The sequence below is a fragment of the Aegilops tauschii genome, chromosome 7 (genome assembly GCF_002575655.3).
Source record: "Aegilops tauschii subsp. strangulata cultivar AL8/78 chromosome 7, Aet v6.0, whole genome shotgun sequence".
Classification (NCBI taxonomy): domain Eukaryota; kingdom Viridiplantae; phylum Streptophyta; class Magnoliopsida; order Poales; family Poaceae; genus Aegilops; species Aegilops tauschii.
This window is the reverse complement of record NC_053041.3, coordinates 340,092,294-340,119,253: the sequence shown is the minus strand read 5'-3', so window position 1 is coordinate 340,119,253 and position 26,960 is coordinate 340,092,294. Positions and strand designations below refer to the sequence as shown.

Sequence of the window (26,960 nt, the reverse complement as noted above, 5' to 3'; positions counted from 1 at the left end):
GTCGTCAACAACTTAGGTACCCGAGTCTATCGTGAAGAAGCACACTTGTCATAGAAGGAAAATAAAACGACCAAAAGCTTCAATGCAATGCTCAAGCAATTATGACGCGTGCCATTTGAAAAAAGTTGTACTGCCCTACTACTACGCTACTCAAATTATAAAGAGCTGGAAATCACAATGCAATTGGTTTCCAAAACAACCCCATATGCAATTTGGAGTTAAAATTGAATTAATACTAAACAGGAGGTTAAAGTTGTTTAATAATGCATGAAAATGGCATAAATGGTGTCTATATTTTCTATCAAAAAATATATATTATTTATATTTTTCTGAGGTATAATTATTTAATTAGGATTTATGCAAGTTATTAACGCATTAATGACATTTAATTAAATGCATGCATTTTGAAGTGCTCAAATCTGTTAACAGGGGACAGATTTGAGATCTACAAATGAACTTATCATATGTATTAAACAAATTTCATATGGGTTTGGTTTGATTTTGGAAAAAATTGAATTGCAAAAGAAGAGAACAAAAGGAACCGACATTAATGACCTTTGGTGGACAAGAACTTACATGTGAGTAAATTAGGATGTCTTGATGGGCTTGGCACTTTGAGCTTCAAATTACAATTTAGTTTGGTGTCACTAAAAAAAACTAAGACCTAGATGCAGCCCAATTTAAGCAAGATCTAGACATCCAGTAGACTTGTGGGTACGGCGACAGGTTTAGGCCCAAAATGAACAAGTCATTTTGCTAGCTCAAGCTGGGCCTAGCCTACACAAAAGGGCAGCCCGATGCACGTAGCTCCTACCTGTGTAAGGTCCGGGGAAGGGTCCAACCTTGGCCTAGCCTAGGCCAGCCTTTTTTATCTAAGTGGGAAAGTTGTTAAGCAACATAGAAGGAAATTAATTATACTTCATGCAAAGCACTCATGAATCACAATCATCCTTTACCAAGTCAACCCATTGTTAGCTACACCTACAACATATGCCCCCCTAAGTTGGTTTTGCTATTGTTTTAAATGATGCATCTTGTCGTAACTATTTTCATTGTTTACGGATTTAAATAAACACTTGATCAAAGTTCAGGGGTAATATACTCTTACCATAGCAACATGTACTTTTTCAAAGCAAAGTTGAGCTATTGGTGGAATTTCTATCTCGTTTTATCTAACCAGATGTCTTAAGCTTCGCTCTAGCCTACGACATGACCTTAGCTAACACCCTCTTTAAAAAGAGAGAATCACATCTAGTGACTTTTAGTAGTGGTCAACAATCTAGCTAGATTCATTTTGTCCTCTTGAGAAGAGAAGATAGGCGTGCTTGCCTAGATTGTAAGGTGATACTTGGAGAGAGTGTTGTCCATCAACATAAGCTTGTGGTGGCTGACTTCCGCTTTCGGATTCTTGTCCAACGGGATAAGTGTGCCAATGTCGCTAGAATGAAGTGGTGGAACCTCAAGGGAGAGGCAGCTCAGGCTTTCAAGGAGAGGGTTTTTAAGGAGGGTCCTTGGGAGGAAGGAGGTGATTCAAACAATGTGGATGAAGATGGCGACTTGCATTCGTAAGGTGGCTTTAGAGGAGTTTGGAGTGACCAGGGGAAGTAGAAGCGAAGCTAAAGATACCCGGTGGTGGAACGATGTTGTCCAGAAGGCTATTAAGGAGAAGAAAGACTGTTCTGGACAACTACACATGGATAGGAGTGTAGACAACATAGAGAAGTACAAGGTGGCAATGAAGGCTGCAAATCGAGCTATGGGTGTAGCAATGGATCAGGCGTTTGAGGGGCCTCTATCAGCGCTTAGACACGAAGGAAGGCGGAATGGACATCTATAAGATGGTCAAGATTTAAGAGAGGAAGAGGAGGGATGTCAACCAAGTCAAATGCATCAATGAAGGAGCAGATCAACTCAAGGACGAGGAAATTAAGCATAGATGGCGGGAGTACTTCGACAAGCCGTTCAATGGAGAAAATGGGAGCTCTACCATTGAGCGGGACAACTCCTTTGACGATACCAGCAGGTGTTTTGTGTGAAGAATCGAGGAGTCTGAGGTCATGGAGGCTTTGAAAAGGATGAAAGTAGGCAAGGCGATGGGCCCTGATTGTATCCCCACTGAGGTGTGGAGAGGCCTCGGAGACAGCGATAGCATGGCTAACTAAGCTTTTCAACATCATTTTTCAGGCGAACAAAATGCCAAAAGAATGGAGACGGAGTATATTAGTACCAATCTTTAAGAACAGGGGGGATGTTTAAAGTTGTACTAATTATGGTGGAATTAAGCCGATAAGCCATACAATGAAGCTATGGGAGAGTCATTGAGCACCGCTCAAGAAGAATGACAAGCGTGACCAAAGTACATTACCCTCATATGGTGTTCATTGACTTGGTGAACCATGGAGAAACACAAAGTCCCAACAAAGTACATTACCCTCATCAAGGACATGTACGATAATGTTATGATAGGTGTTCAAACAAGTGATGGTGACACTCATGACTTACCAATTAGAATAGGAATGCACCAAGGGTCAGCTTTGAGCCCTTATCTTTTTGCTTCGTGATGGATGAGGTGACAAGGGATATGTTTTTAAGGCGGTAAGGCGACCTAAGACGAGCACCACCCGCTCTAGCGCCTAGGCGACGCCTAAGCGCCTAAGGCGGACGCCTAGGCGCCTAAGGCGGGCATATTTGTAAGGCGCTGCCAGGGCGGGATATACAAGGAGATATTCCATGGTGTATGCTCTTTGCAGATGATGTGGTGCTAGTCGATGATAGTTGGACGACAGTTAATAGAAAGTTAGAGCTATGGAGACAAACATTAGAATCGAAAGGTTTTAGGCTTAGTAGAACTAAAATAATATATGAGGTGCGGTTTCAGTACTACTAGGCACGAGGAGGAGGTAAGCCTTGATGGGCAGGGGATACCTCAGACGGACACCTTTCAATATTTGGGGTCAATGCTGCAGATGTATGGTAATATCAATGAAGATGTGAGTCATTGAATCAAAGCCGGATGGATGAAATGGTGCCAAGCTTCGGGCGTTCTCTGTGACCAGAGAGTGCCACAAAGCTAAAAGGCAGGTTCTATAGGATGGCAATTCGACCCGAAATGTTGTATGGCGCTGAGTGTTAGCCGACTAAAAGACGACATCTTCAACACTGAGGTGTAGCGGAGATGCGCATGTTGAGATGGATGTGGGGCCACATAAGAAAGGACCGGGTCTGGAATGATGATACACATGAGAGAGTTGGGGTAGCACCTATTGAAGAGAAGCTTGTTCAACATCGTCTAAGATGGTTTTGACATATACAGTGCAGGCCTCCAAAAGCTCCGGTGCATAGCGGACGGTTAAAGCATGCTGATAATGTCAAGAGAGGTCGGGGTAGACCAAACTTGACATGGAAGGAGTCCGTAAAGAGAGATCTGAAGGACTGTAATATCACCAAAGAACTAGCCATGGACAGGGGCGTGTGGAAGTTAGCTATCCACGTGCTAGAACCATGAGCTGGTTTCGAGATCTTATGGGTTTTAGCTCTAGCCTATCCCAACTTGTTTGGGACTAAAGGGTTAGTTGTTGTTGTTGATTACTATACCAGAGCAGCTAGGGATGCAAACAAGTCAAGTTTGAGCAAACTTGACTTTGCTCTGCTCTTGTTTGCACTGGAAACCTAGCTAGATCTAGTTGAGTCGGGTCAGTTGTCACACCAGGGAATGGGCTCATGCTCAGCTTGTACCATGCTCGAGCTGAATTCAAGTCATAATAAATAAATGAAGATCCTTAGAAACATTTCAGTATGAGTTGAATTATGGGGGTAGTATTCGTACATAGTTGGTACTTGGAAGTGAGAAATTATTGTAACGGCCAAACTGGTAAAACCAATAAAACTAATCCATGAACTACCCGAAAAGATTATTGATTAGTTCTTTCATAGTGCTAACAAATTTCTTCTAAAGAAAATTATAGGTCTTAACTAGGTTTCCATTTATTGAACAACACGAGATTGCATAACTGGAACGAGACAACCATGCACGCTAAACTTAGATGCTTATTTCATATGTGCAAAAATGTCTAGATTTCCTTAACAGACTCCGCTGTCCAGCCTAGGCTCAACCTTAGCTTGCTTTTTAAACCATGACCAAGTTGGAGAAGTGCTCAAGCTTGTTATTTTTTGAGTCTCTTGCTGGCAAGCCTTCAGTTTTTTCTTTGTGCAGTTCTAAGCATATCAAAGTGGGCATCCTGATATACCAGAACTCCGGTGGCAACATGTTTTTGATAATAAACTTGCATAATAGCAAGAGACTGACTATGGCACATATGTATGTAAATTAGACTTTACATGCATTTTCACACCATCCTTTAAGTATCCTACAAATATGAGCGATGGGGAGCGGGGGAAACAGTGAGAAAAACTTACTGAAAGTTGTATGTACCATAGCCATGTCCAAAAGCAACAATCGATTAGTTGCTCTATATAATAATCTGACTATGTAGCTCAGCTAAGTTCTTTGAGCAAACTACCTGGGAACTCCTGAACTGGTATAAAAAGTGAACAACATGCATTTAGTAGCGATAATATGTTTATGCAGGTGCACTCCTTTTTGCATCTCATACTAAAATCATGTTTGCATGTAGTTTAAAATTCTCTGCTTCGTTAGAACTTGTCTTGAATTTTGAAAAGCTAAGTACTCCCTCCATGCTTGAAAAGAAGGCCTGCAAGTTTTTTCTGAAGTCAAACAGTGCAAAGTTTAACCAAGTTTAGGAAAACTATCAACAACTACAAGCACGGAGGTAGTACCATTTTTACTAATCACCATTGCAGTGCTAATCTGATCTCGATGAAATAACATGTTAGTGGTTGTTATCCTTAGCATCAAATTCGTTCCTCTAATGTTCATGTGGAAATTTAGCACTTTGTTAAAGTGGAAACAAGGAACACCTTGGGCACATTCAGTTTTTTCTTCGGACCCATCCCATTGGACCATTGTATTCTCAAGGAAATGTGAAATTAATACGTATGGTGTTCCTGAGATTCTGCATGACCCTGCTCCAACTATATAGCTTTGTGCAATACTGCAATTGGATGAACTATTTCTTATTGTTTATTGTTCTTATTTTTGGGGTTGCAGTGAGATGATCCAGCACAGACCATACAATCAGAAAGTTGATGTCTACAGTTTTGGCATTGTCCTGTGGGAGCTAATAAGTGGGACCCTTCCTTTTCCAAACATGACAGCAGTGCAAGCTGCATTTGCTGTGGTGAACAAGGGTGTCCGCCCAGCCATACCCCATGACTGCCTACCTGCCCTTGGGGAGATCATGACAAGGTGCTGGGATGCAAACCCCAATGTCCGCCCCCCATTTACCGATGTTGTGAGAATGCTGGAGCGTGTGGAGATGGAGGTCCTGAACAATGTCCGCAAGGCCAGATTCCGGTGTTGCATCTCCCAACCCATGACCTTAGACTAAAGCAGGCAGAATCCAGGAGAAGAGAAAGCAATCTGGAGAGAAGTTAAATCCCATGTATTTATCATATTAATACTTTTGATACAGAAGCAGAAAAGCCCACCTGAGCATACGTGTGTGCTCGGGCTTCACATATTTATCTTAGACCATACCATAGTCCCTGTCGTCTTAAAACTGTCATTGTACTGGAGAAAGGTTTATCCTTAACATTGTCAGAACATCGTCATGCGGTTTCCTCTGGTTGTACCGACGTCATGCTCCTGCTGCTCTGTTCATGTGTTGTTATATAATGGGGTAATAGCACCGAGGTACCCTAACTTGCACATAATGTGATAATTTAGTCCCAAAGTTGCAAAATTTGACTCCACCATACCCCAACTTGCATCTCATGTGATGATTTAGTCCCAGGCCAATCACAGCTCGCCAATTAGCTGCCAGGTGGTTGGACTGGTCAGCGCACGCAACTTTGCACAAAACCCCCTGCCATTTCCTTTTATCAACGGACGGACAAGATGAGCTTGAGAATCGGGTGCGTCGTACGAACGAGATGACAAGGGGTGAGAAATTTTTGCCGCGCTCGATCTTGGGTCTTCACTCTCTCTCGTCTGGCTAGCCGTGACATCTTGGAACAATTTTCATCTCGACTGTCGAGCTCTTCTCTGATTGTGAAACATGTCGCGTTCGAACGGGATTGGAGATTTGGCGCCATCATGGTTCGGTCGGTCATGGGCTCATCCCCATCCTAGACGCCCTGGACACGACCGCGTCGCGCGCCTGCGAGTCGCACACCTGCGTGCTGAACTTGCACCGGTACCTCGACCGCCAGCCCGCCGGGGCGGCCGCGTCCGGGCTGCCGCTGCCTTGCGACGCCGCGCCACCGCCGTCGATCTTCTTGATCGCCCTTCGCATGCTGGAGCACTCCCTCTCCAGGCCCTGCACCCGGCTCCTCATGCCGTCCATGTCCACCCGCAGCGTCTGGCTCTCCTGCACCGTCGTCGTCCGCCACGCCTCGCTCGGGCCAGCGGCGTGACGCACCGCCGCCGCCGGCCGCTGTGGATGAGGATTCGGATGCCGCGCTCGCGGGGAAGCCGTGGACGCCAGCAGCGTGCCCGTGATGGCGCGCCGGAGCTGCAGCTGCTCGAAGAAGAGCACCTGCAGCACCGCGCGCAGCAGGAGCCGCTCGTTCTGCGCCGCGTGCGTGCACGCCTCCATCGTCAGCTTCCTGCAGTCCACCACGCCGCACACCCTGTTCCGCTCCTCCGCCGTCAGCCGCGGATGCGCCTGCGCATGCATGCACCAGTCACGAGCCATGGAGTCGGCAACAAACTGCTACTCGACAAACGCGCATTCTTCCTTGACTTGTCAGAAGCAGTCAATGACAAATCGGGGAATGTACGTACCTTGAGGTAGATGTCGACGGCGCGGTAGACGCCATCGTCGTAGATGCGGGCGTGGTCCGGCATTGCCAGCGCGAGCTCGCAGAATTTGGTTGGCTCCAGGTTGGCGTCGGACGCTACCTCTGCCAGGTAGTTGTCCACCAGCTTGCCCACCTGCACCATTGCCACGGCCGACGGACGCGACGTCGTCGTCCTCGCCGCCGCTTCCTCCTCGGTGATTGCAGCTGACCACGACGCCTCGTCCTCGCCCACCTCCTCCTCGGCCAGGAAGTGCCTGACCACCCACTCGACGTAGTCCACGTCGTAGAGCATCTCCGCGACGCCGGAGTAGCTCGGGATGAGCACGTCCTCCACCGTTGCCTGTTCCAGCTGCGTCGCGGCCTTCCGCTCAATCGCCGTGCGCGCCGCGTCCGAAGCGCGCAGGATGTGCGCCGTCCGCAGCACCGCGAACAGGAACTTCGCGGTCACCACGCTCCCCGAGCCCTTGTTCGCGGGGAGGCTCGCGACCACCACCTCCAGGAGGTCTCTCTGCTCCACCTCCGACGAGACCGGCGCGGACGCGCGGCGCCACCTCATGGACCTCGACAGCCCCGGGAGGGTGGCCTTGGCGTAGGACACGAGGCAGCCCTCCAAAGCCTCCGTCCTCACGTCCTTGCGCGCGGCCATGGCCGCCATCACCCGCTTGTACATGTGCAGGCCGAGCACGGCCAGGTCGCCGAACCAGGAGCGCGACGTCGCCGACGAGCGCGCGGCGATGGCGTCCACGCAGCGGGCGACAATGCCGAGCTCCTCGGCGTGCGGCAGCAGCTCCTCACAGGACTTGAGCGCCTTGGTGGCCTCGCCGGGGTGGCGGAGCACGGACTGCGAGAGGTAGGCCTCGGCGCGCGCGACCAGGTTGTCCTCGGAGGATAAACTTGACATCCATAGTTAGTGGAGACAGCCGTAATTAGTTTCACTAACTATATTGTCATCACAAAGCCATTTAGAGATAAATGCACTTTCACTTTCTCCCAACCAGTATGCCCTGCAGCCTTTCCACTAACCATATTGGCAGCCAAGACGGACGCCGCCCGTCCAAACCCACACCCGCCAACTGCAGCTCGAATGCAGGACAAGGTGGGACATGAACAAAAACCATGCCAGATAATAACACGGAGGAAACCGCAGGTCCAAGCTTGCTACTATATAGGAGTACCAAGAAGCGTTCAAGCTTTGCATATGCCCTGCTGGGGTCCTTCGAGTTGCCCAGCAGCATGTTAGGTAATAGCACCCCAGCCGGCTCGAAGGTGCCCGACCCGCCGGGAAAGTCCGGGAAGGTGATGCGGTACGACTTGCCGTCATGCATCCTAACATGTTGCTGTTCCTCGTCCCCGTCCTCCTCCTCTGCTTCCTCAATCTTTGTTTCCGCCGCAGCATGCTCTTCGACATTGCCTTCAGAACTCCCACGCCGACGCCGCCGCTGGCCCGCTGGACGCTGCTCGTCCTGCTCGGCAAGCATGCGGCTGATCTTGCGGCTCTTGGACATGAGCGGGAACTGCGCGCGCAAGCACCAACTTCTCAGCGGAATTTCGTCGAGCACAGATTTAATTCAAGTGTGCTATACCGCGGGTTGATTCAGGGAAACAACAGGGGGTTTTGTGCAAAAGTGCGCGCGCTGACCGGTCCAGCCACCTGGCAGCCAATTGGCGAGCTGTGATTGGCCTGGGACTAAATCATCACATGAAGTGCAAGTTGAGGTATGTTTTGGTCAAGTTTTGCAAGTTTGGGACTAAATCATCATATCGTGTGCAAGTTAGGGTACCTGGGGTGCTATTACCTCTTATATAATCATCATCACCCTGCAGGGCATATGCAAAGCTTGAACGCTTCTTGGTACTCCTATATAGTAGCAAGCTTGGACCTGCAGTTTCCTCTGTGTTATTATCTGGCATGGTTTTTGTTCATGTCCCACCTTGTCCTGCATTCGAGCTGCAGTTAGCGGGTGTTGGTTTGGACGGGCAGCGTCCGTCTTGGCTGCCAATATGGTTAGTGGAAAGGCTGCAGGGCATACTGGTTGGGAGAAAGTGAAAGTGCATTTATCTCTAAATGGCTTTGTGATGACAATATAGTTAGTGGAACTAATTATGGTTGTCTCCACTAATTATGGATGTCAAGTTTATCTCAGGTCATTGGTTCCTTGGTTTTCCAACAACTCTATGGTTTTTTTTTGATTGGGTTTGAGTCGTAGGGCAACCGCAATGTCGTGCGTACGACGATCTATGGGACCAGCAAAGGCCCCTTTGCGGTTCGACTGTGGGGATCCACGAGCACAGAGAGCAGAATCAGCAGAACACACAAGGTTTTACCAGGTTCGGGCCGCTGAGAAGTGTAAAACCCTACTCCTGCTTTCTATATTGGCCGTGTTTGAGCTCAAGTATAAGGAGTGCAACTTGCGACAAAGTGCGCGGGAAGTGCAGCTACGCGTGTAATTGAACAAAGTTTCGACCTTTGTAAAGGTAGCCACGAGCCTCCTTTTATAGATGAAGGGGTCACCACAATGGCAAAACCGTCTTTACACAGGGTAAATAATGGCTACAGTGCCAAATACCTAACTCTGACGGGTTAGGACAAATGCATTAAATACATCATGAGGTGTCGCACTGGTGAAGCTTGCCGGCAATGGCTGTCTCTTCTTCTGTGTTGTTTGGCCAGCTACCTCTTATTAGCTTGACACGCTCCAGGGATGAGTGTCATTGAAGTTGTGTCTTCGGCGGTGAGTTGGCACCTGCCTAGACAGAGCTCACCAAACAGCCTGCCGCTCGACACCTACTTGACAGGCGACTGGCATGTCGCTGAGGTGGAGCGGTGGACAAGTAATGGGAGCATGGCGACACGGAGCTTGCCGACAACCGAAGTCTTGATCTTCAGTACTAAGTTAGTACTTCTCAATGACCTGTCTTGGAGTCTTCTCCATGGTTTTGCCAACCAAGTCTTGAGTCTTGTTTATAATTGTCCTTTGGCAAGCCCTGCCGTCGGGAAGGCTGCCACTGGCTGTGCACAAGTCAGGGTATTAAGCCACCCATGTCTTGGTACACCGACAGGAGCCCCCTGGCTGGGCCATACACGCATGAGAGGCATCGTTGGGCTAGGCCCAAACAGTGCACACACACGCGTGGCAGAGGATAACTGCTGTAATCTTCTCTTTTACCACGCTCCCACGACGCACATTAAATGCAGAATGTGGAGAGGTGGATTGAAATGGCTGCTAGGGGTAGTGCGCCTGAAAAAGCGCAGCCACGTAGGACAGAAAGAGCCAGCCCCCACGGCTTCCCCATAAAATGGAGACGCGAGGGGCACTGCTCATTTACCCCCTTCTTTTCCAATCTAGTAATTCGCCTCCAATCGTCTTCTACCTTGCGCAAGAACAGAGTGCAGGTTCTTCCGCCGCCGCGCCACGCCATCGCTCGCTCCCAAATCTGCCCTTCCCAGAGCAATCATGGCACCCAAGAAGGGCCAAGATAAGCTGGAGAAGGTAGTCAACCCGGAAGCGGAGGCGAGGAAGGAGGAGATGGCGGCGCTGCGGAGGGATAATATCGTCTTTGCGCCGGCCTTGAATCACAGCGACATGGTGGAGCGGTACGCATACATGTGGGGGAAGGAGACGACGGCTAGACTGCGCCCCACGTTCTTCCCAGCACCACCAAATCTGGCAAAGATAAATATCCCTTTATCACCGCATATTTCTATTGCGGGCTTGTTCCTCCCTTCTCTGTTTTCTTTTCAGAGATCATGTAGATATATGGGTTCCGCCGCTTAGACTTCACGCCAAATGCCATGACCTGCATGTCTGTCTTCGCGCATATGTGCGAGAATTTTGTTGGAGTACTGCCCAACGTAGCCATCTTCCGACATTACTTCATTCCACGCATTGAGGGAGATGCTCTCTCCGACAGCGTCACCTGGATCCCCAGGAGCAGCACCAAGGAGATTTTTCCTGAAGACAACTTGCATCTGAAGTGGAACGAGTGGCGGGCTGACTGGTGTTGGATCAAGGAGGACAACTTTCCTGATTTATGCAAACCCCGGAGGAAGAAAGTGGGGCGTGACAAGGATTGGAGCTACCTTGATGCTCGTGATAAGGATTGGAGCTATCTTGACGCTGTAACACCCCGGTAGTACAGCTAGAGTAACCACACACTAATGGTGCCATGTCGTCGCAATTAATTTTCTAAACCTCACTTTGATCCAAACCGAATTCAAATTCAAATTTAAATAAAGTCAAAATTTTATTTCTTCAAACGGTAAAACAAAAATGTTCGTTGGGTTGCAAAAATTCAGTAACTAATTGTCATAAATAAACCAGCATTATTTGATTTATTTAGCTGCCCCTAACCTATTTAAAACAGTGCCCAAAACAACCTTTTTAATCAATTTGTATTTAAGTAAAATTCAAATGAATTCATTTAACTGTCGAACTTCTTGTGGCAGTACCAAATATTGCACGGCATTTATATGGCCAAGTTCCATATTTTGCAAAAATCTTTTGATAGCTTAAATAAATACAAACAGTGCCATTTAAAAAAGAAACAGAAAAGAATAAAGAAAAAGGAAAAATAAAAGGAAAGAAAAGAGGGAACTTCCCTCGGCCACATGGCCCATCCGGCCGACAAGGCCCAATCCACCCCATCATCCCTTTCCTGCTATAGGGAGGTAGGGGGGGGGGGGTCGTGGCGCTCACCCCCCGGCCATGGCGCCCGAGCCTTGCGTGGCGACCATCGGCGGCCCCTCCCAACCTATATGACCCCTCGCCCCTCTCCCCAGGCGCCATAACCCTAGTTCCTCCCGCTCGGGTCCCATCTCGCTTTCCCTCGTCTTCCACGCGGTGGGACCGTGCCGCCCCGTCGCCTCGTCGCCGTCCCGCCTCACCGCCCGGCTACATCGAGCCTCGCCGCCCTACTCATCAATGGGGGTGAGCCCTTTCTCGACCCCCTCGGCCCCGACGCCGCACTGCCCCTCGCTCGCCCGCTGCCGCTACTCGCGACCACTGCCGCCGCCACCTGCGCCCATCACTGCCCACGCGTGCGCCCCACTCGCCGCTGCTCCCCCACTCCTGCTCGTGCCTGCTCCCACCGCTCGCCTCCCCCGCTGAGTGCCCCAGTCACCGCGCGCTCCTGCCTTGGCCGCGCCCTCGCCTCCCCTGTCCACTCCACGCCAGCGCCGCGCTGGCTGCGCCATGCGCGCCCCTGGCCGCACCCCTCCCCGCTGCCTCCTGCCCCGCCGAGGTCGCCGACACCGTTGTGCGTCCGTGCGCGTCCTAGGCATGGTCACGGCCTCGCCCCTGTCGTGTGCGCGTGTGCGTGCACGGCCACGCTTGTGGCCGGCTGGGCCACTACACATGTGGCCTGCCCCTCTACAGGAAAAAATAAGAGAAATTAAAAATTAAAAATAATTAGTTAATTAATTGATTTTAGTTAATTAGCTTAATCATACACTAACATGTGGGTCCATTGACCGCTGCTGACTGGACCATCGTGGCCCACTGTTAGCCCCTACTGCACATCTCCGGGTACACTTCTGTGTACCCATAGCAATTTAATATTAAAATAAAGTCGAATTAAATTAAATCCAGTAATTTAGGAAATCATTAAAACTTTGGAAAGTCATAAAATTAAACCGCAACTCGGATGAAAATAATTTATATATCAAAGTTGCTTAAAAAATATAACGAATTCGTTTACGCTATCCGCATGCCTTCCACACCCCTTAACATAGCGAACATCGACATTTCCCCTCTGGACCAAAATACCGAAAATCACCCGGAGCTGGGAAAACATTCCCGAATGTTTGCCCTCTTCTTTTAAAATGCCTAGGGGTGCGTTAGAGCATATCACCACCACATTCTGCCATGACATGCATTGTGATGAATTTGTTTGAGCCGTTATTTATCTGTTTGCCCCCTCTTCTCTCTTCCTTCGGTAGACCCTCAGACTGCCAATGATGCCCAGTACGACTACGACGTCAACGACCCTTCCCTCTCGTCAGAGTTTCCACACAAGCAAAACCCCCTTCATCATTCCAATACCGCCTACTCTTTCCCTCTACTTCTTGTATTAGAGTAGTGTTACTGTTACTGCCTTACCGTTGATCCTATACTGCTGCATAGACTGTCCTTGCCACCACTTTTGATACTTTCACCTGTTATCCTACATGCTTAGTATCAGTTTGCTAGAATACGACCAGTGGCCCTACATTCTTGTCCGTCTTCCATGCTATACTATCGGGCCGTGATCCCTTCGGGTGGTGATCATGGATATATACTACATACTACTATAATACTTATGATATTGTTCAGATGTGGGGGCTGAAGGGACAGGTGGTTCCATCCAGGTAGTGGTGGGCCTGGGTTCCCGATGACCCCCTGAGTGATTCTTTGTGGCGGAACGATAGGGTAAGTTGAGACACCTAGGAGAGAGGTGGGCCTGGTCCCTGGTCGGTGTCTGCGGTTATTTCTTAATACCACACCTACCGAGATTGGGTATTTGATCTGAGTTGGCTGCTGATAACCCACAAGTATAGGGGATCACAACAGTTTTCGATAAGTAAGATTGTCGAACCCAACGAGGAGCTAAAGGTAGAACAAATATACCCTCAAGTTCTATCGACCATCGATACAACTCTACGCACGCTTGACGTTCGCTTTACCTAGAACAAGTATGAAACTAGAAGTACTTTGTAGGTGTTTTTGGATAGGCTTGCAAGAAGATAAAGAGCGCGTAAATAAAAGCTAGGGGCTGTTTAGATAAAGACACAACTAAATTAGTAAAGAGCTTGTTGTCACGAGAAAGTTATTTGTCCCTAGGCAATCGATAACTAGACCGGTAATCATTATTGCAATTTTATTTGAGGGAGAGGCATAAGCTAACATACTTTCTCTACTTGGATCATATGCACTTATGATTGGAAGTCTAGCAAGCATCCGCAACTACTAAAGATCATTAAGGTAAAACCCAACCATAGCATTAAAGCATCAAGTCCCCTTTATCCCATACGCAAACAACCTACTTACTCAGGTCTGTGCTTCTGTTCACTCACGCCACCCACCATAAGCAAATCATGAACATATTGCAAACCCTACAGTGGGAATCCCTCACGCTTGCGCGACACAGAGAGCACCATAGGACAGCACCAATAATAAAACATGCAACTCAAACCAATCTTGATCATCAAATAGCCCATAGGACAAAACAGATCTACTCAAACATCATAGGATAGCCATACATCATTGGGAAATAATATATAGCGTTGAGCACCATGTTTAAGTAGAGATTACATCGGGTAAGAGAGAGGTTACACCGCTGCATAGAGGGGGGAAGAGTTGGTGATGATGGTGGTGAAGTTGTTGGTGAAGATTGCGGTGATGATGATGGCCACGGCAGCGTTCCGGCGCCACCGGAAGAGAAGGGGAGAGGGGGCCCCTTCGTCTTCTTCTTCCTTGACCTCCTCCCTAGATGGGAGAAGGGTTTCCCCTATGGTCCTTGGCCTCCATGGCGTGGGAGGGGAGAGAGCCCCTCCGAGATTGGATCTGTCTCTCTGTCTCTCTCTGTTTCTGCGTCCTGTTCTGCTGCCCTTCACCGTTTCTTTTATATCCGGAGATCCGTAACTCCGATTGGGTTGAAACCTTCGCCCAGATCTTTTTCCAAAAATTAGCTTTCTTGCGGCCAAAGTAGAGCATCATGTAACGCCCACGATGCGGCTATATCTCCCACGTGTCGAGGCACGACTTAGAGGCATAATCGCATTGTGGTATTGTCGCAAGAAGGGTTATCTTCACACAATCCCATGTAATGAACAAGAATGGGATAACGAGAGTTGGCTTACAATCGCCACTTCACACAATACATAAATATAATTCATGCATCATCCAAAATCCACACATAGACCGACTACGGCCAAGATCCAAATGAAAATAAGATAACCCCAAAATGCTAGATCCCCGATCGTCCCAACTGGGCTCCACTACTGATCATCAGGAAAAGAAACATAGTAACGACCACGTTCCTCATCGAAGTCCCACTTGAGCTTGATTGCGTCATCTGCACTGGCATCGTCGGCACCTGCAACTGTTTTGGTAGAATCTGTGAGTCACGAGGACTCAGCAATCTCACACCCGCGAGATCAAGACTATTTAAGCTTACAGGAAAAGGATGGTGTAATGAGGTGGAGCTGCAGCAGGCACTAAGCATATATGGTGGCTAACATATGCAAGTGAGAGCGAGAAGAGAAGCAACGCAACGGTCGCGAAGCTAGAAATGATCAAGAAGTGATCCTGAAACTACTTACGTTCATGCATAACACAAACCGTGCTCACTTCCCGGACTCCGCCGAGAAGAGACCATCACGGCTACACACACGGTTGATGTATTTTAATTTAAGTCAAGTGACAAGTTCTCTACAACCGGACATTAACAAATTCCCATCTGCCTCATAACCGCGGGCATGGCTTTCGAATGATAATACCCTGCAGGGGTGTCCCAACTTAGCCCACTATAAGCTCTCACGGTCAACGAAGGATAAACCTTCTCCCGGAAAGACCCGATTAGTCTCGGAATCCCGGTTTACAAGACATTTCGACAATGGTAAAACAAGACCAGCAAAGCCGCCCGAATGTGCCGACAAATCCCGATAGGAGCTGCACATATCTCGTTCTCAGGGCACACCGGATAAGCGAAGCGTACAGGTACCAACATAACCCAAGTTGCCAAGGGACGGTCCCACACGGTGCTCTAGTTTGGACCGGCACTCAGAGGAACACTGGCCCGGGGGTTTAATAAAGATGACCCTCGTGCTCGCGAAAACCCAAGGGAAAAAAGGCTTAGGTGGCAAATGGTAAAACCAAGGTTGGGCCTTGCTGGAGGAGTTTTATTCAAGGCGAACTGTCAAGGGGGTCCCATAAATCACCCAACCGCGTAAGGAACGCAAACTCAAGGAACATAATACCGGTATGACGGAAACTAGGGCGGCAAGAGTGGAACAAAACACCAGGCATAAGGCCGAGCCTTCCACCCTTTACCAAACATATATCTATGCATTAATTAAATAAGAGATATTGTGATATCCCAAAATATCCATGTTCCGACATGGAACCAACTTCAACTTCACCTGCAACTAGCAACGGTATAGGAAGGGCTGAGCAACAGTGGTAACTTAGCCAAACAACGGTTTGCGAGGAAAGGATGGTTAGAGGCTTGACATGGCAATATGGGAGGCACGATATAGCAAGTGGTAGGTAGCGCAGCATGGCAATAGAACGAACAACTAGCAAAGCAAAGATAGAAGTGATTTCGAGGGTATGGTCATCTTGCCTGCAAGGTTCTCAGAGTTGTCGAAAGATTGATCCTCGTAAGCGTACTCAACAGGTTTCTCGTTCACGAACTCGTCTCCCGGCTCTATCCAAAACAAGAACACAAGCAACGGAACCACAATCAATCACGGGAAATGCACAAGCAACAAGATGCAAACACACGAATGATATGCAAGATATGATATGCGATGCGTATGCGTGCTCTGGAAGAAAAATGATGAACAAGGTAGTAACTTGGCAAACCAAGTATGCCACTGGAAAGATGAGATGATTTTGGTCGAAATCGATATAAAGATCACCAGAAACGGATGCACGGTTTGCAAAAGGCAAGCAAAACAAGAATGACACGATTCTGCGATTAACAGCATGATAGCACTTAGAATACATCAGGTAACTATGCTACAACACTCCAACATAGCAACAAAGCATATGACAGTAATCTACAGGAGATGCTTGACAAAAGATGAACACTGAGCTACATCTAGTTCACAACATAATAGGTTCAAACAAGCATGGCAAAAGTGCAAAAGATATCAGGTTCACAGACGGTGAAATTACTGGACATGGCTGAAAGAGCATCAGGTAGCACTGTTCAGAACAAGAAAAACACATGCTACAGCAACCTAAAATAGCAAAACAAGGCATGGCATGAATGTACTAAATGCATAGAACAAAAGTCCCTTACTGACCATAAGCCAAAAAGGAGCAGAAGATATGATGGCACCCATGTAAACATAGCAAGTTTCGTTAACAGGTTTCAGACGGCAGAAAACAGATCATGGCAGAAACAGCATCATGAGGGCATCTTGGTGAGCTTGATGAACTCACCACAAATCAACGCATGACAAAATAAGCATACATACAGCAAGATGGCATGTTTATGAAGCTATCCATGGCAAGAGCAAGATCATAGCATGTATGAAACAACTACAACAACCTTGGCAAAATTGAATATCATGTTAACAATCTGTCAGAAATATTTTATAGCAAAAGTAGAGCAAGATTAAGACATGCTATGGCACTCCATAATTGCAAACAGGGGCATGGATGGATAGATCACAACTATATCTACAAAATATCCTTACTGAACATCACAAAAAGGAGCATGGATCTCTCTGTAGCCACATGGATACGTAGCAACAAAATAACAGCAGTCACAGACGGTAAAATTACTCTCTGAAAACAGAAACATCACGAAGCCTAGTTTGCATACTTGTGCTAGTCACCACATAGATCAAAAAAATACATGGCATAAATCTCTGTAAAGATGGCATGGCATACATCAAAACACATGTAGGGCTCATGCCCATAAGGTGCACACATCAATAGCAACAAAAATAACAAATCCTCAAGTTCTGATAAGTAACAGCAGTTAACAGCAATTAGCACTCTTGCACCAGAGATTTGGGCGTCAAGATGGACTCAAATTAGCATGGAATAATGGAACAAAATGAAGAGCATCTCGAGACGAACATTTTGATATAGTACACACACGAAACGGAGCTATATGCACAGAGTTATGATGCGATGAACAGGAGCATATGAAGTGAAAAAAATATAGGACCTGGAGAAATTTCAGGGGAGGGGAGAAGAAAGTCAACCGCTGGTTCGTCCGGCTCGGACTGGACGTGTCCGGCGGCGCGAGGAGAGCGGGCTAGGGTTTCAACCGCGTGAGAAATCCGGGAGAGACACATATTTATAGGTAGGGGAAGTTAGGAGGCTCCAAATGGAGTGCGGTTTTCGCCCACACGATCGTGATCGAACGACCTAGAGCATGGATGTGACTTAGATGGGTTGTGGGCTGTTTGGAGGGGGGTTTTGCTGCAACACACAAAAGGACTTTGCGGTTACCCGGTTAACCGTTGGAGCATCAAACGACCTCCAAATGGTACGGAACTTGACAGGTGGTCTACCGGTGGTATACCAAGGCCACTTGGCAAGCCTCGGTCCATTCTGAGAACGTTCAACACCCGCTCACGAAAAGAAACAAGAGGGGTGCGCCGGAGGAGGTGGGAGTGCCGGATTGCAAAACGGACAACGGGGAAAATGCTCGGATGCATGAGACGAACACGTATGCAAATGAGATGCACATGATGACATGATATGAGATGCATGACATGAACAAAATATAAAAACGAAAACGAAAACCCAACCACGGAGGGAATATCATAACACATAGCCGAAAATGGCAAGAGTTGGAGTTACAAATATGGAAAGTTACATCCGGGGTGTTACAACACTCCACCACTACGAGAGGATCTCGTCCTGAGATTTAGGACTAAAAGAACTCCGGATATTCAGAACGGAGGTGGTCCTCGCGTTCCCAGGTGGCTTCTCGGTCGGAATGGTGCGACCACTTCGCTTTCAGGAATTTGATTGACTTGTTGCGAGTCTTGCGCTCAGTTTCTTCAAGAATAGCAACAGGGTGCTCATGATAAGACAGATCTTCTCTGAGATCAATCTCTTCGAAGTTGATGGTGCGCTCAGGCGTATTGAAGCACTTGCGGAGTTGTGACACGTGGAACACATCGTGCACGTTCGCGAAGTTGGAGGGAAGCTCAAGTTGATAGGCGAGGTCGCCTCTTTTGCCAATGATCTTGAAAGGACCCACGTATCTAGGGGCAAGCTTCCCTTTGATACCGAAGCGACGAGTGCCTTTCATTGGAGAGACGCGGAGGTAGACATGGTCTCCGATCTCGAAAGCCACATCACGGTGCTTACTATCATAGTAACTCTTCTGGCGCGATTGCGCGGCTTTGAGATTTTCACGGATGACTTTACACATTTCTTCAGCCTCTGTGATTAAGTCATTGCCAAGAAGTTGGCGTTCACCAGTCTCTGACCAATTGAGAGGAGTACGACACTTTCTGCCATAGAGAATCTCGAATGGGGCCTTGCCCGAACTCGCTTGGAAACTGTTGTTGTAGGAGAACTCAGCATATGGAAGACAATCTTCCCATTTCATGCCAAAGGAAATGACACAAGCCCTGAGCATATCTTCAAGAATTTGATTTACTCGCTCGACTTGGCCACTAGTTTGAGGATCAAAAGCTGTGCTGAAGCGAATGTTGGTACCCATGGCCTTCTGGAAGGAGTCCCAGAACTTAGAAGTGAAGATGCTTCCACGATATGAAGATATCAATTATGGAATACTGTGCAAGGAGACAATCCTGGAGGTGTATAGCTCTGCCAACTGAGCTGCTGTGATAGATTCTTTGATTGGAAGGAAATGAGCCACTTTAGAAAGCTTGTCGATGACAACGAAGATAGCATCATTTCCGCGCTTGGACTTAGGAAATCCAGTCACGAAGTCCATTTCGATATGATCAAACTTCCATTCTGGGATAGCAAGAGGTTGGAGGAGACCAGCTGGTCGTTGATGTTCTGCTTTCCCTCTTCGACAGACATCACATTCATTCACGAATTGAGCGATTTCTTGCTTCATTCGAGTCCACCAATACGACTGCTTGAGGTCATGGTACATCTTCGTACTTCCAGGATGAATGGAAAGAAGAGAATTGTGCGCCTCGTTCATAATGACTTTCCTTAGATCACCTTTAGGAACCACAATCCGGTCCTCGAAGAATAAAGTGTCTCTGTCATCAATGCGATAGCACTTATATTTGGAAAGACCCTTGTCGATACCACGTTTCACCTTCTTCAACATGGTATCCAGGAGTTGTGCCTCACGAATTTGATCTTCCAAAGTAGGAGAGACTATGAGGTTGGCAAGAAAGCCTTGAGGAACAACTTGGAGATTCAGCTTGCAGAAAGCTTCACAAAGATCCGGTTGGAATGGCTTGAGAATTAAGCTGTTGCAATAAGCCTTCCTGCTCAAAGCATCTGCAATGACATTAGCCTTGCCTGGAGTATATTCAATACTCGGATTGTACTTTTGAATCATTTCGACCCATCGAGTTTGCCTGAGGTTGAGGTTGGGCTGAGTGAAGATGTACTTGAGACTCTTGTGATCGGTGAAAATGTCCACTTTTCTTCCCAACAAGAGATGTCTCCGTGTTATTAATGCATGGACAACTGCCGCCAACTCAAGATCGTGAGTGGGGTAGTTCTTTTCGTTGGGCTTCAACTGACGAGAGGTATAGGCCACAACTTTCTTCTCTTGCATTAACACAACGCCGAGACCTTGGAGAGAAGCATCACAGAAAACTTCAAATGGCTTGGATTCGTCAGGAGGAGTTAAGACAGGAGCTGTGACGAGTTTCTCTTTGAGAGTGTTGAAAGCAACGTCACACTCAGGAGACCCGACATACTTCACATGCTTTTGGAGGAGGTTGGAAAGAGGCTTTGCAATCTTAGAGAAATTCTCAACGAATCTTCGGCAATAGCTTGCAAGACCAAGAAAACTGCGAAGCTGCTTGACATTCTGAGGAGGTTCCCAATTCACAATTGCGGACACCTTCTCGGGATTAACAGCGATGCCCTTGGCAGAGATGATATGACCAAGGTAAAGAACTTCATCGAGCCAAAACTCACATTTTGAAAACTTCGCATAGAATTGATACTCTCTGAGCTTGTCGAGCACCAATCGCAAATGTTTGGCATGTCCTTCTTATTCTTGGAGAAGACCAAGATATCATCGAGATACACCAGGACGAACTCATTGGTATAGGGGTTGAAGATGAAATTCATCATCCGAGAGAATGTTGGAGGAGCATTGACAAGGCCGAAAGACATGATAGTATATTCATAAGAACCAAAGCTTGTTCTGAATGCTGTCTTGGGAATATCTTCTTCGCGAATGCGAATCTGATGATAACCCATACGGAGGTCAAGCTTCAAGAATACTTTAGCACCTTTGAGTTGCTCGAATAGCTCATTGATGTTGGGAAGTGGATACTTGTTCTTGATTGTCTTCTTGTTCAATGGACGGTAGTCGACACAAAGTCGTTCCGTGCCATCCTTCTTCTGGACAAAAAGAACACCACAACCCCATGGAGATGAACTCGGTCTGATCAAACCCAGACGCTCTTGTTCATCGAGCTGTTTCTTCAATTCCTTCAGCTCCTTGGGTCCAAGCTTGTAAGGACGCTTGCAAACGGGTTCCGTGCCAGGCTCAAGATCGATAACGAACTCAACTGGCCGGTGAGGAGGCATACCCGGAAGCTCTTCTGGAAAGACATCTTGATACTCACAAACGACTGGAATTTGAGAGATGGCATTCAATTCTCCCTTCTCATTGAGAGAAAATAACCGAATGGTTTCATCACGAGCGGCATAGATGATAACATCCTCAGAAGAGTGTGTCAATTGAATTTCCCTGGCAGCACAATCAAGTTGAGCCTTGGGCTTAGAAAGCCAGTCCATCCCGAGAATTAGATCAATATCCGAATCACCAAGAACAATTGGAGAAGACAGAAATTTATAGTTTCCCATCTTGATGGAAACATCCGGAACTATCGAGTTGGCTCTCATTGACTTCCCCGGAGAAACAACACCCAATGGTTTATCCAGGTAAGAGCAAGTAAAATCATTCTTTGCAAAAAACGATCTTGACATGAAACAAAGCGATGCACCAGTATCAAATAAGACTTTTGCAGGAATATCATTAACTGAGAGATTACCCATTATCACATCAGTAGATTCCTCCGCTTGAGCTGCATTCATCATGTTCACCTTTGCAGTCTTGGGATTATGCTTGACCACTGCATTGCTGGAAGATCTCACAGGAGGAGGAGGCGAAAGACGCCTTTGGTTGAAGCACTTGTTAGCATAGTGACCTTTCTGCTGACACTTGTTGCAAGTCGCCTCTGAGAGTGGACGATGATAAGGAGCATTGGACTTTGGAGCTTGATTCCGAGACTTGTTCTGATAGCCAGGGTTAGATGAGTGGGAAAATCCATGGCCACCTTTGTTCTTCTGCTGGTAAGGCCGACGAAACGGAGGAGGAGGAGGCAACCAGAACTTCTGTTGCTTAGCAGCCACTAGTGAGGAAGAAGAAGACTGAAATGCGTCCCTGACTCTCTTCTTAGAAGCCTCACACTTGAGCTGAGCAGCCTCTTGCTTCAGTGCCATGTTATAGAATTGATCAAACTTAGTAGGCTCAACAAGAACGAGAGCTAACTGCAGATCCTCTCTAAGGCCACCTCTGAAGTGATAGATCATGCTCTTTTCATCAGGAACGTCTTGTTTAGCGAAGCGAGCAAGTTTTTGAAACTGGATGTTGAATTGATACACAGACATGTTGCCTTGCTTGAGATTGCGGAACTCCTCACGCTTGCTCTCAACAACACTTTGTGGAATGTGGTGCGCTTTGAAGTCCCGACAGAAGTCAGTCCAAGTGATCACACGACCTCCTCTGGAATCTTTGTATTGTTGATACCAATTAGCAGCTTGGTCCTTGAGCTGAAAAGAAGCGAACTTGACAAAGTCCTCAGGCCTGACATTGCTACATTCAAAATGCTTGTTGATGTCCACGAGCCAATCATCGACATCTGTGGCCTCGGCACAGTAGCTGAAAGACTTGGGCTGATTGGCGAGAAACTGGTTGAGGGTAGCGAAGTGAGGCTGATTGTTGCCTTGGCCTTGATTTCCTTGATTGCCTTGCCCTTGGGTGCGTTCTTGCAAGATTTGCAGAATCATCTGAGCATTGGCGTTGGTGGCTGCCATGATAGCTTGCCATGCCTCCGGAGGCGGAGGTGGTGGCGGAGGGTTCGCCTGACTCCCTTCATTGCGTTCTGGATTCTGACGTGTTGGCGGAGCCATCCTGAAGGGGGTGACATCCGTTAGCATCTTGATAGACAGATATGCAAATTGAATCAACGGATAGAAATTGCAACATATAGTCTTCACAATAAACATTCGAACGAGGATGAACGAATGAATTCCATAGTAAATCATCACACTTCCATTAAGTTGAGAAGCCACTTAGAAAAAGGTATGGAATCAACATTTGACTTCGAAGCAACTCGAATACCACAATTCAAAACAAAACAAAGTATTGGCTTGCAGAATAAGCCGGAACAAACATATGATAGAGATTTCGTCCGAAGTTTTCGTGGTGGGGCCCACACGGGCTCGATCGTACAACACCATCATGTACAAGGCAGTTCACATGACATACGAAGCGTCCCCGAGTCGGCATAGCCAAGGACTCTTTAAGACACTACGAGACCACTGTAAAACCAACCGTGGAAAGGCGGACCACTAGACGTCGAACCCCAATCTCATATCATGCGTCTGTCGGAAAGATATCCTAGGAGCTACTTGAATTCCCACTTATAAACTCCCGAAACTTTCTGGTTATGCAATCTGGTGCTGGGGATACAGGGGACACAAAATATCTCACCCAAACTAGCAATCCCTAGATCCAGCTGTATCCATCCGTCAACACATAACCAAGAAACCTTCGGAAATCGTGTACCTCAACCTTCGAAAAGCATCCGTTATATGAGTTATGGCAATACTCCCGAACTCCTGCCCCAGTACTGGGTGGCGTCGAGGTGATCTCACCAACAACTGCATAAAAGAGATTTCGATGTCGGCGAAACTCAGGTATTCCAGAACTGCAACGATAAAATTGTGACGACAACACCTCGGAGCTCAACTCCCTGGGACACTGCCACAACCCCTAAATGTCAGGAGGCACCAAGAACAATGTTCTCGTCACAAAACCATCGGAATGATCCCAAGATACCCGCGTGATCCTAAATTTTTTTTAGTGAAATTTGAGGAGAGAAGAGTCAAAACTTCTACGTCAGGAGACCTCACCAGAGCGACGAAGGGACTGAGGAGTAAAAGAATCCTACTCTCCGATATATATAATCCTAAGACTCAAAACATTTTTGTTCTAGACTCAACAACGCCAGCGATTCGATCAAGCAGGGGGCTCCTAAGTCGGGGATGGCTCTGATTACCAACTTGTAACGCCCACGATGCGGCTATATCTCCCACGTGTCGAGGCACGACTTAGAGGCATAACCGCATTGTGGTATTGTCGCAAGAAGGGTTATCTTCACACAATCCCATGTAATGAACAAGAATGGGATAACGAGAGTTGGCTTACAATCGCCACTTCACACAATACATAAATATAATTCATACATCATCCAAAATCCACACATAGACCGACTACGGTCAAGATCCAAATGAAAATAAGATAACCCCAAAATGCTAGATCCCCGATCGTCCCAACTGGGCTCCACTACTGATCATCAGGAAAAGAAACATAGTAACGACCACGTTCCTCATCGAAGTCCCACTTGAGCTCGGTTGCGTCATCTGCACTGGCATCGTCGGCACCTACAACTGTTTTGGTAGAATCTGTGAGTCACGAGGACTCAACAATCTCACACCCGCGAGATCAAGACTATTTAAACTTACAGGAAAAGGATGGTGTAATGAGGTGGAGCTGCAGCAGGCACTAAGCATATATGGTGGCTAACATATGCAAGTGAGAGCGAGAAGAGAAGCAACGCAATGGTCGCGAAGCTAGAAATGATCAAGAAGTGATCCTGAAACTACTTACGTTCATGCATAACACAAACCGTGCTCACTTCCCGGACTCCGCCGAGAAGAGACCATCACGGCTACACACACGGTTGATGTATTTTAATTTAAGTCAAGTGACAAGTTCTCTACAACCGGACATTAACAAATTCCCATCTGCCTCATAACCGCGGGCATGGCTTTCGAATGATAATACCCTGCAGGGGTGTCCCAACTTAGCCCACTATAAGCTCTCACGGTCAACGAAGGATAAACCTTCTCCCGGAAAGACCCGATTAGTCTCGGAATCCCGGTTTACAAGACATTTCGACAATGGTAAAACAAGACCAGCAAAGCCGCCCGAATGTGCCGACAAATCCCGATAGGAGCTGCACATATCTCGTTCTCAGGGCACACCGGATAAGCGAAGCGTACAGGTACCAACATAACCCAAGTTGCCAAGGGACGGTCCCACACGGTGCTCTAGTTTGGACCGGCACTCAGAGGAACACTGGCCCGGGGGTTTAATAAAGATGACCCTCGTGCTCGCGAAAACCCAAGGGAAAAAAGGCTTAGGTGGCAAATGGTAAAACCAAGGTTGGGCCTTGCTGGAGGAGTTTTATTCAAGGCGAACTGTCAAGGGGTCCTGTTGAGGATATAGACCTTGGAGTCACCCACCAGGAGGGCCGGGTTACTTGTAGGGTCATTGCCAGAAGCCCGGAGCCAAGTTCCAAGATAATGGGCCAGAGATGGGCTGAGACCCGGATATGGCTTAAAGCCCGTAGTACAATCTTTATTGTTATAGGAGAACTTGTAGTATAAGGCAAGTATTGTTTAGAGTCCGAGCCGGACACTCTTATGAGCCGGCCGGGACTCTAAGGGCCGCTGGGTGTCAACCTCCCTATATAAAGGGACGACCCGGCAACGGTTTAGGGGTGAGAACAATCTGATCGAGAGCCGGGCAAAGCTGTTTAGCTCCCTGGTTATCGAAACCCTGACTAATATCACCTCAACTGGACGTAGGTTTTTACCTTCACCGTAAGGGGCCGAACCAGTATAAACCCTCGTGTTCCTTGTCCCACTTAACCCCTTCAAGCTTCCTAATTGCGATGGCTCCACGACTAAGTCCTAACTCGAGGACATCTGCCGTGACAATTCCACGACAGTTGGCGCCCACCGTGGGGCTGGCGCACGGTGGATTTGAGTTCTTGAAGGGCAGCTTCGAAGGGCTCAAGGGATACGCTGTGGGCCGGATGACCAAGTGTCGTCGCGGCAAGCTCTACATCGACGATGCGGACTGGGGCCCCGACGCTGGCTCAGTGGAGTACGGGTACCGGGTCCCCTTCGGTGGAATTCATGTATTCATCGGCAAGATTGGTGAGCCGGGCCCCGAGCCGGATCCCCGCGCCGATCTCATCGAAACGGCTCAGCGCGCACGACCCGCCCGGGCCCGGCCTGCCTTAAGGCGCGCTTTTGTGGGATGCATCCACGAAGGGCCCTCTGATCCATCCGGGTCTGGTGATGAGGCGGCCGCCGGCTCTGACGGCGAGTCGGCCGCTGATGAGTCAAACTCGTTGTACCAACTTCAAGATGGCAGGCTCATGAGTTATTCCGATGGCAACAGTATTCCGGACCTTTTTGAGCCGCCAAGTCAGGTCGGAGTTTTTATGGCTGGTGCGCAGCCTGTTCAGAACCCCGCTGCCGGATCGGAAAACCCGGTGCCTTCCCCGGCTCAGGTGCTGATGGATCTCACGGATAAGATGACGGCCCTGTTAACCGCCACGGTCGACCCGGCGGATCAAGTTCAGCATGATGTGGCGGTGGCACAGCTAAAATTGGATCTGATAAAAGCTAAAGAGGACCTTGCAGCGGAAGGGATCAGGCTGGCTGCGGAGCGGGCGGCTCTCGATGCCCAGACCCAGCTGATTCAGGCGCAGTCCTTCCAACTCACGATGGATCAGAACGCGGCCAATGAGGTCATGAGAAGGAGGCATCAAAAGGCTCAATCTCGACTCCCGCCGGTCTACGATCCGCGCAACCTCTTCAACACGCCAGGTGCAGGGTCTAGTCACCCGCCAGGGGTCGTAGCACCCGGGTCTGGACCCCTTATTCAACCACGAGTGATGGGGCCTCCCCGGGGGCCCCCCGCCCCGCCTCAGTATGTGCCAATACCCCCGGGCCATTATAATAACCTGCTGGAGAACATGGTCGCCGCAGCGGCACGGCTGGCGGCTCTGCCCGTTGATGGCGACTCTCCGACGGCTATTGAGACCCGCCGGGTCAGAGAACTCCTCCAGACAGCGCTGGCGCAGC

The 26,960-nt window shown here is 48.1% G+C and overlaps 2 protein-coding genes across 3 annotated transcripts in view; one reads left to right on the top strand and one right to left on the bottom strand.

Moving 5' to 3' along the window:
• LOC109736637 (serine/threonine-protein kinase STY13) overlaps window positions 1-5,715 on the top strand; it is a 29,601-nt gene extending 23,886 nt beyond the window's left edge. For both annotated transcript variants that reach the window (XM_020295850.4, XM_020295851.4), the window contains exon 3: window positions 5,129-5,715. In XM_020295850.4, coding sequence (XP_020151439.1) covers window positions 5,129-5,468 — 340 coding nt within the window. In that variant the 3' untranslated portion in view covers window positions 5,469-5,715. The remainder of the gene's footprint in view (window positions 1-5,128) is intronic.
• Window positions 5,716-6,188: 473 nt separating this feature from the next.
• On the bottom strand, window positions 6,189-7,783 carry LOC109736639 (BTB/POZ domain-containing protein At5g66560-like). The gene is made up of 2 exons (XM_020295854.1): window positions 6,866-7,783; window positions 6,189-6,746 (listed from the first exon to the last, which is right to left on the bottom strand). Exons 1-2 carry the CDS (start codon window positions 7,781-7,783, stop codon window positions 6,189-6,191), a joined length of 1,476 nt encoding a protein of 491 aa, XP_020151443.1.
• Window positions 7,784-26,960: the final 19,177 nt, after the last annotated feature.

Bases quoted from the DNA above. Each gene is read 5' to 3' on its own strand.
- LOC109736639 (XM_020295854.1), bottom strand. From the start codon at position 7,783: ATGTCAAGTTTATCCTCCGAGGACAACCTGGTCGCGCGCGCCGAGGCC. The intron at 6,747-6,865 runs GTACGTACATTC...ATGCATGCGCAG, and splicing joins CCGTCGACATCTACCTCAAG to GCGCATCCGCGGCTGACGGC.